This window comes from Acyrthosiphon pisum, chromosome A1 (genome assembly GCF_005508785.2).
Source record: "Acyrthosiphon pisum isolate AL4f chromosome A1, pea_aphid_22Mar2018_4r6ur, whole genome shotgun sequence".
NCBI classification, from domain to species: Eukaryota; Metazoa; Arthropoda; class Insecta; order Hemiptera; family Aphididae; genus Acyrthosiphon; species Acyrthosiphon pisum.
In genome coordinates, this window is record NC_042494.1 from 158,205,641 (window position 1) to 158,215,583 (window position 9,943).

At 26.5% G+C, this 9,943-nt stretch overlaps 1 protein-coding gene across 1 annotated transcript; it reads left to right on the top strand.

Annotated features, from left to right (window-relative positions):
- Positions 1–1,179: 1,179 nt before the first annotated feature.
- Positions 1,180–8,180, top strand: LOC100164592 (negative elongation factor D). Its single transcript, XM_029488677.1, has 13 exons — positions 1,180–1,541; positions 1,708–1,823; positions 2,897–3,006; positions 3,165–3,274; positions 3,361–3,468; positions 5,822–5,974; positions 6,110–6,240; positions 6,302–6,486; positions 6,562–6,811; positions 7,080–7,290; positions 7,426–7,566; positions 7,626–7,755; positions 7,812–8,180. Exons 1-13 carry the CDS (start codon positions 1,488–1,490, stop codon positions 7,835–7,837), a joined length of 1,725 nt encoding a protein of 574 aa, XP_029344537.1. The 5' UTR covers positions 1,180–1,487; the 3' UTR covers positions 7,838–8,180.
- The last annotated feature ends 1,763 nt before the right edge of the window (positions 8,181–9,943 follow it).

The following is a 9,943-nucleotide window of genomic DNA, read 5'->3' on the forward strand; positions in this document are numbered from 1 at the left end:
TTCAAACGCTCATAAAAATTTAATTTGAGTTTCTTATAGACATTTTTTTTTTGATAAAGGTAGATTATTATCCTATAAGGAATCTTGTATTACATTTTAAAATCTTAGTTCTAAAAAGAAAAATTTTTACGAATTATTAACTCAAAATAATTTGCAAATTTTCGTGATTTTTACATATTTTGTCAATTTTTGAACTTTAAATGCTAATAAAAAAAAACTGACTAAGGATTTTTAATATTTTTCAAATCTCATTGTAACAATATAGTAGGAGCTTGTATTAAATTTTCAAGTATTTTTACTCAACAAATAAAGTTGTATTGACGTTCATAGAAAAAAAAACTAATTAAATTGGAAACTGAAATTGTCCGTAAACAGCTTAAAACAAATCAAAATATTTTGAAAATATAAACAACCAGTGAAAATTTCATGTATCTACAGTCATTCGTTTTAAAGTTACACCAAAAACCAAAATCAATTTTCTCGAAAACAGATTTTGCGTAAAAATTCCCGTTTTCCTTAATTTATCTTTTGTTTTTCACGGCGCTTTTGAAAAATATTGGAAAAATTTTACTTTTGACCCCCCAAAGTACCAACTAGATTCACTTTCTTATCAGAAAAGGTACTTTTGAAGAAAATCCAAGCACTTTTACTGTCCTAAAAGGTGAAGACAGACACAAAAAAAAAAAAAAACACACATCATTGTAAAATCAATACATTCATCGTTCCACTCAGAATCTAAAATTCTGCTACTTCAATTTTTGGAGAAGTTAAATCAAAAAATCAAAAATCTGGGAAAGTCGATTTCAAGTAGACTTGACGACAAATTCAAATCTGTTTTCAGAAATCTTATCACTTCAATAGATCAATATTGGAATATTTGGCAAAAAAAAAGTCTAAAATACTATGTCGCGCGTGTGTTGGACTAAAACAGAAAATCACAGTATCGACTATCGAATCCCATGTTACAAATTATGAAAAACGAGTAGGTAGGTATATTTATATTATATTCACGTTGGGTTGCTAGTTATTAGTTATTACCCCCACCACAGCAGCTGCTGCACTCTTTGTATGGCAACCGCAAAATAACATTTTTCAGAGAACTACTTTGTAAACAAAACTCAAATGTTTGATATGTGTTATCAAATTTGTGGTTTAGCGCCAGCAATGAATAATGATTATTAATTTATATACTTTTTATATTGTTATTTGTAATTTTTTATGGATTATAGGTACAAATGGTACAATAATGGTACACTATAATTATGTGTGTTGCCGTGTCTAATAATTAATATATTTATAGCATTTTAAAGTTTTAAATCATTAATCTTCTTAATATATTAATCATTAGCACTAATAATATTTTAACCTAAGGTAGACATTATAGAAATTGTTTATTTTCTCTAAATATTCTATTGTCTATCAATTGTAACAGACACGTATCTGCTTCGGTTTGTTTAAAATCAGTACTAATTGCTCTTTCAATCAAAATGGAAGACGACTATGATGAATATCGTCGCTGGGACGGTGACGTCGATGTAGAGGTTAGTTTTGTAACACTATATAAATTATCACCAACTCTATATTTACAATCTTTAAGTTACGTATTATAAAAAAGTAAACATTTTTCTAATAAATGTGAAATTATATTTATTTAAAATGTCTAATTACCTAAACTGTTTTGTTGTATGATTACCTACACTTGTTAAGGCTGATGACAATGACGACATATTAGAAAATCCAGAAGAAACTTTAACTCAATGCTTAGAGAAATTTAGTAGTGCTGATTATATTATGGAACCAGGAATATTTTCACAGCTTAAAAGGTATTTTTAGTTTATAATTATTACTCATTTGTATACCCATTACCCATATTTATTGATTTGTCTTCTAGAATAAACTATGTTCATAATTATTTTAACATCAGAAAATACAATATTATGATATATGAGAACAATAATTTGAATAATTACAAGAATAAAAATATATTTTAATTTTATTATATGAACAAGCCTATTTCTAGATTTTTTTTTTATTTTCATGAAATTATAAATTGACATTTTAATAATTACTTATTCAATTAAAAATTGATAGAAGAATAAAAATACAATAAAAATCAAATAAATAAATACTTCAAGATTTTTATCTTCTTAACAATTATAAAAACTTTTTACTTTTATTAATATTTTTTTAATGGCTTTTGATTTTTGCTATAAGAGGACATCTCACCTGCAGGTGTTATCTCTGTAAATGTATAACATAACAAATGTATGTTTAGAAATTCTCATTTAGCTTTTTCAGTTTAAATGTATCAGTGAATTCACCTTTTATAAAATTAAAGGTAACAACACTTTGTAGTTATTTTGATATTTATATATATATATATTATATTTTAAGTTAAGTATAAAACAAAATAATTTAATAATGTTCATAACTTGCTACTTTTAATTTGATTGTTAAATTAAATCTCATATTAAAACTAATAAATCTAAATTAGAACCTGTAAATTCAAATTTGCTTCGTTACACGCTTTTAAGACTAAGACAACACTTGCAGGTGATACCTTATTTTGATAATTAATATAATTCAGAAGTATAATTGAGGTTAGAAAAAGTATTAATTTTCCTTAATTTTTAAAAGGTTTCTATACTTTAGACATTTTAAATATAATTATAAAAAATATTATTTATAAATTAAAATCAAAGAATTTTTTTATTCAATTATACATAATATGTATTGTAAGAAATAACTAAATTAAGCTTTTTTAACCTATAACCTTTTTAAGGATCTTATGTGCTTGATTAACTATGAAGTTTTTCTGGTCATACTTTATATTTATTTATTTCTCTGTAAAAATAATAATCTATAATTAAATAATACATTTTGTATTACTGTATAGGTATTTTCAAGTGGGTGGAACTCCTGAACATGTTATAGAATTATTATCAAAGAATTATATTGGTGTTGCTCAGATGGCAAATATGGTAGCTGAATGGCTGATTCTAGGAGGTAATGATATAATATCTTCACCATTTATAACTTTAATATATTACTATAGATTAACTTATATAGAATTCATATTTTATTGAAAATAATATTCTCTAGTTAGTTTGTTTTTAGTTTATTTATTAATGTATGTTTAAATAAAAATATTTAAAAAAAAAAAGGTGTTGCCATTGGCGAAGTTCAATCCTTCGTTGAAAATCATCTCAAAGATATGGTATTGAAAACATTTGATCCGAAAAAAGCAGATACAATATTCAGTGAAGAGGGAGAAGTATGTTAATTATTATTATTTATTATTGGTATAAGTTATTATTTAAAGAAGTATTAATAATTTTTAATATGTATTGTAATCAACAGACTCCAGCTTGGTTAACAGAAATGATTGAACACAAAATATGGAGATCATTAATTTATAGATTAGCAGAAGAATATCCTGATTGTCTGATGCTTAACTTTACAATTAAGGTATACATTTTTAACTATTACTGTAATAGTTTTAGATTCTGTGCAGAGCTATGAATGTATTGGTTTCACGATGATGTTTTTTTTCCCGTGTGTCACCACCGTTTGAACTGCTTCAATTTTCTTCAATAGTATTTTGTTTGATGGGGAAATAAATTGAGTTGGTGCATTCAGAAATTCAAAATGTAAAATTCCCAATAGTTTTCAAAAGCTTAGGGGAAAACAATAAAAATTAAGGAAAAACATAACTTTTATACAAAATCTAGTTTGATTTTTGGTTGAACTCTAAAACAAATGACCGTAGATTCATGAAATTTTCACTGGTTGTTTATGTTAGCATTTTATATATACGATGCAATTTGTTTTACAGGGGAGGTGCTAAATGTTTGGAAATTAGTTGGAAAATATTAAAAACACATAGTCACCATTTTTTTATTAGCATTTAAAGGGGAGCATATAAAATGTTGGAAAATAATTTCAATGAAAACCAAACTTACAAAAATAATTAAACTGAAAAATATTTTATTGAAAACAATTTAATAGAAATATTTGAATTTTGACATAATATGTAAAGATCACAAAAATTGAGTTAATTATTTTTTTAGAAATTCATAAAAATTGTCTATGACTTGAAAATGTAATACAAGATTTCCCATAAGTTTGCTTATCTTTGTCAAAAAAAAAAAAAATGTTTTCCGGAAACTCAAATTAAATTGCTATGAAGGGTAGAAATTCAAATTTTTACATTGGATATTCACTTAATTTCTCATGTTGCGATTTTTCTTATTTTGCTGTTATTCAAAAACGAATATCTGTTGACACTTGATATTTACACAATAATGTTTATTTTATTATTATTCATTTTCATACTTGATAAAATTTTCAAAATATTTTGACTGTTCCAAGTTGTTTCCAGGCATTTTAAAATTTAATTTTTTTTTGTTCTTATAAATGTCTGTAAAATGTTATTTGTTGGTTAAAAAAGCATGAAAATGTAATACAAGGCTCCTGATATATTTTTACAATAGTAGTTGAAAAATATTAAAAATACATGGCACAATTGTTTTTTATTAGTATTTAAAGTTTGAATTTTGACAAAATTTAAAACACTTAAGTAGGTTCTATAACCAAAAAATATGAAACAGTTATTTTATAGTTATTTTATGTTAAAATTTAGATGAAATTTTATAATTCCCTTAATATACGTTCAGGGCCGTATTTACAATTTTTGCACCCCCCCCCCCCCCAAAAAAAAAAAAAAAAACCAAAAAAAAAAAAAAAAATTAATCCGTTTCTTAATCGTTTGGATATAGTTATTTATTTATGAACATTTTGTTAAAAACAGACCACAATGATGCATTATTTTAATTACTGTCAAAACGTATAACAACATAAAATTGTACACTATAAAAAAAAAACAAATGCACTTTACCATGCCCCTCACGAAGTTATAGTTATCCAAAGTTTGCGATCTTACGTTTATGCACATGCATGCAACGCTACTTGACTGCCACGCGCAACACCATAAAAGTTTTAACAAAAAAAACAAAAATATGCCTCGATTTGTTGTGTAAAACCACCTTGGGCTGGCTTCTGAATTAAACAAGGTTGTTAAAAAGCACATAATGTACTGCGTTCGAACAAAATACTCGAAAACATCCCCCCGATTTTCTGTGTAAAACCACCTTGGGTAGCCTTCAGAATTAAACAATCTTGTTGAAAAACCATACCTGTAACATAAGTATATTATACTATATATATATTATACACGAGTTCCTCCACACAGCATTAAAGTATTGTTAAGCGCATGCGTATAAACGTAAAATCGCAAACTTTGGATAGCTATAACTTACAAAATAATGGTTTCCGCAAATAAATTTAAACAGTTTTGAAATCAGCGTTGAAAAACATGTCTTTTTAATTTTGAATTCGTAAAGGGCGTGGTAAAGTGTATTTTAGCCTAAAAAAAATAACAAAAATTAGAAGTTATCATTGATTGACAAATCAATTGAATGACGTCAAATGGCCGTATCATAGTTGTGCAATGCAAAAAATCCAAGTATAGGTACTCAAGCAAATTCTTACCAAAAAAAATGTTATCCATATAATATACACCGGCGCCTGGCCGCCACCCCTAAATACGGCCCTGTATACGTTATTGATTAACTAATTATTCGTTAACAAATCATCCATAACATAGAATTAATTTTTAAGTATATCAGTATAATATCCATTTTTACTTTGGTTCACAGAAATTATTGATAATTACCGGTATTTACTCATCAAATATTATATTATAATTATCTCCAGCTTTTTAATATTAGCTTAATATTATTCTTATTTTATTTACTAATAGTTGATATCAGATGCTGGATATCAAGGTGAAATAACAAGTATATCTACAGCTTCTCAACAAATTGAAGTATATTCCCGAATATTAAAAAATTTTATTACAGAATCCATAAAAACTTCTAGTGAGAATCGCCAAAATACAATACAAGAATGTGCTGTAAGTTAAACTATTAACACCATATTGTTATATGTAATATTTTTTAAATTAAAACCATAAGCTATCATACATCAGTTTTCAGTTAATAATAATTACTGTATTTATTAATTTGTGAATATTATTTTTTTTCTTTAGAAAATGGTATGTCATAGCCAACATACATATGTTTTTACATTAGTTGCTCTTCAAGTCTTAGCTAAGGAAACTAATGGAGGAGTTAACATGAAAAGATTTTCTCAAGAAATAACTCGCTGTGCTCAAGAGAGGTATTATATTAATTTCAAGATTATTAAATTAAAATTTGTTTCTCAATTTGGTTTTGTTAAGAAATGATGTGACTCCCATTACTATGGCATTAAATGGCGCTGCCCCGTATGACCAGCCTTGTGCAGCATTAAGTTCTATGTTATCGCGAAATGCCTTAAATCCTGCTGATATAAATGTATTACATAAACATTATTCATCAGCAGATTCTCCTCCAGTTAGTTTACTCAGAATACCACAATTTCTTGGTTAGTTCAGTTTTAAATATATTAGATACTAATTATTTTATTTATTTTTATGAAATAAGTATATATTTTTTTCAGAACTATTAGTTCAGGCTCTATTTAAGCCTGGAATGAAATTAAATCCAGAATATAAACCCAAGTACATATATCTTTATGCTTATTCTGCTAGTGTGTATGAAGTAACATCTGGTAAAAAAAGGAAAATTATTAATAAGGACGATTTAAAATCTACTATTCAAGCTGTTGATAAAGTTCATAGTATATGTAATTTGAATAAAAGTTCAACGGAATTAATTGCTGAAGTAGCAACTATTTACCATTGCATCAGGTATTTATTTATTTCAGGATAAATATTAGACTTTTGTAAATACAATTAACTTAAGTATTAATTAAGATATGCATTATACTTTGACCAATGAGACAGTATAACCCATAACATTTAACCAGGCATTGACTTCATGTCTTTATAATTGAATGTTGTAGGCAGTGATGTGTGGAGCTCAACATGCATGAAACTAGAATATGCTATTATAGACTCCAGCTGTTAAGTTTTCTTGTAATTTCAGATTATAAGATTTTTTTTTGTTTCTATGTAGGTATCCGGCTGTTGCTGTTGGTTTAATATGTTGGGTTGAGAGTACTGTGACTGAACCAAGTTTCTTTAAGTTATGTACTGAACATACACCAACACATTTAGCACTCTTAGATGAAGTTGTTACTTGCCATCCACAACTGCATAATATCATATTAAAATTATTTGTGTCTCTTTTTGAATCTAAACAGGATGAACTAGAAATTCTAGTACATGTGAGTTAATAAATTAATTATCAGTTTTATTCATTTTATAGAATGGCACATTAATTTTTTATATTCTAATTCATTATTAAATGACTATTAATTAAAATTAGTATAAAATAATTCGAAATTTTATTATTGTTTTAGTTGGAGATGAAAAAGATGCTGCTTGATCGTATGGTGAACTTATTGTGTTGTGGTTGTGTTGTTCCAGTTATAAAATATATTGAACAATGTTGGCATAGAGGAGATACTGATATTTCTTTAATACGTTATTTTGTTACAGAAGTAAATAATTATTTATACAATGTCTATTTTATTTTTCTGATTTTTTTTTTTTTGAGTAGGCTTTGGAAGCAGTTTCTCCTCCTTATTCAGTTGAATTTGTTGATTTATTTTTACCAATTGTTGAAAATGAAGAAATAACTGGTACAATGAGATGTGACGGAGAAAATGATCCAGTTTCAGAATTTATTGGTAAGTCAATTTTCATATTTTTGAATTTTAGCTAATAACCATACATTTTTGTTTAGTGCATTGCAAAGGAATGACAATATAAAATTAACAACATATTGACATATTTCATGGAAGTATATAAAAAAAAATGTATCAACTATTATTTTCATGTACAGCTTACTTGATTATAAGTGTATATTTTTGTAAAATTATAAGGCTTAAAATATATTTAGTTTTATATTCATTTAAATTGTCAAAACCAACAACCTAACAACAAGGAGTAGACTAGTCAGCTGCAATTGTACAATATATCAAGAGCTTTATATTACATTTTCACACTTTATGACTTGACAAATTAAACTTTATTGATATTTATTTTAAAAAAAAAATTTAATTTTAAAATTTTAAATGTAATGGTATATAGAAAATAATACTTTAAACATTCAGTGAAACTTTCATTTACCTATGGTCATTGGTTTTAGAATGCCATCAAAAACCAAAATCAATTTTGCATAAAAAATCCTTGTTTTTCCTTAATTTTTCTTTTATTTTTCCCGGTGCTTTAGAAAACTACTGGGAAATGTTTACTTCCCAATGTAATAACTAGATTCCCTTTCCTATCAGAGAAGGTGCTGTTGAAGAAAATCTAATAATTTTTACAGTCCTAAAGGGAAAATAGGTACAAACACTAATAAAAATAAAAAATCAATACATTCATTGCTCCGCTCAGAATCTAAAAATCTTCAATAATTGATACTTGAAAACATTTTTCATATTAATGATAAAACAAAATATATACCTATAGGCTATAATACTTTTCTTATTAATAATATATTAAGTATTGAACGATAAACATTAATAATTAATAATTAAGTTAATAACTCATGAGAGTTTATTTAGCAGCAAATAGTAACACACAATTCACCACAGTGTACTTCTATATAGTGCTTTTTTATGGGACCGATTGGCTAAAAATTGTTAGTAAGCAATCCAATTATCCGTCATGTTTATCTTATAGCTAATCTGGTCTGTCAATTAGAGAACTATGCAATAATTTAAAACAGATTAATATTATTATGGTTTAGTTATGACTTATGACCAAAATCGTTAAATTTTTATTTTCCGGTAAATATTTAATAATTTAAAAACATAAAATTGATGATATTTCACTATAATAATAATAGTTGGGGGCACGGAGTGGCAGAGCGGACTAAGGCGTCGTCTGCGATGCAGTCGACCAGAGTTCGATTCCTTTGCCACGGGCGGCATTTTTCTTCGGACAAGTCACGGTGTCCGAAGAACAAGTGCCGCCATCCTCCACCCGGGCATAGCAGATACCTACGGGTGCCCAATCAAAAATTCTGCCAAACTCATTACACACGTGTAAAAACCCCCTACCATTACAAAACCTACTACATACAATCATAAAACCCCACAATCAGATAATGGCCATAGTTGCTGGGATTTAAAGATCACTAAAAAAAAGGTGGGTAAGTGGATTTCGCTCTGCTGTACAGTAGGTTACAAGTGGGTCACTGTATAATGGATGGTATTAAATTTGAATTCAATGATATAATATCATTGTATAAGAAAAACGATTCTGAGCGGAGACGGTATGTCAGTCTAGGTATAAGACATAATATTATATTATTGTCTATAGTATTTAAAAAAAATTGACCTATAATAGATACCTATAATAAATTCCAAATTAATCATATCATAATATCTATTAGGTACTTATAACGCGTTACACATCAACAAAAAACCGTGGTACTATCATAGATATATAATAGTATACTTTAGAAGTTTCAAGTACCCACGAATAATATTATACAATCACAACAAAATAACTAAAATAGTTATCCTAGGTTTTTAATATGTAATTTCGTCCAAATTTGTACTTAAAATGACTCTAAAAATAAACTGTGTAAATGTATTTTTTAGATTTTTTGGTAACAGAATTAATTACTTACGTGGAATCTTGTTTTAAATTTTCAATTCGTAGATACAAAAATTGAACATTTTATAAATTTTTAACTACAAAATAATTTTTCAAATTAAAATTTAATAAATTTTGTCAAAATTTGATCTTTAAGTGCTTATAGAAAAAAATTGTGCCTATGTATTTTTAATATTTTTCAACTGATATTGTAACAATATATCAGGAGCTTTGTATTAAATTTATACACTTTTTGGCTCAATAGATAAA

Excerpts from the sequence above, each read along its gene's own strand:
- LOC100164592 (XM_029488677.1), top strand. The coding sequence starts at position 1,488 with ATGGAAGACGACTATGATGAATATCGTCGCTGGGACGGTGACGTCGAT. Across the intron at positions 5,975-6,109 it reads ATACAATACAAGAATGTGCT|AAAATGGTATGTCATAGCCA; the intron begins GTAAGTTAAACT and ends TTTTTTCTTTAG. Across the intron at positions 6,812-7,079 it reads ACTATTTACCATTGCATCAG|GTATCCGGCTGTTGCTGTTG; the intron begins GTATTTATTTAT and ends GTTTCTATGTAG.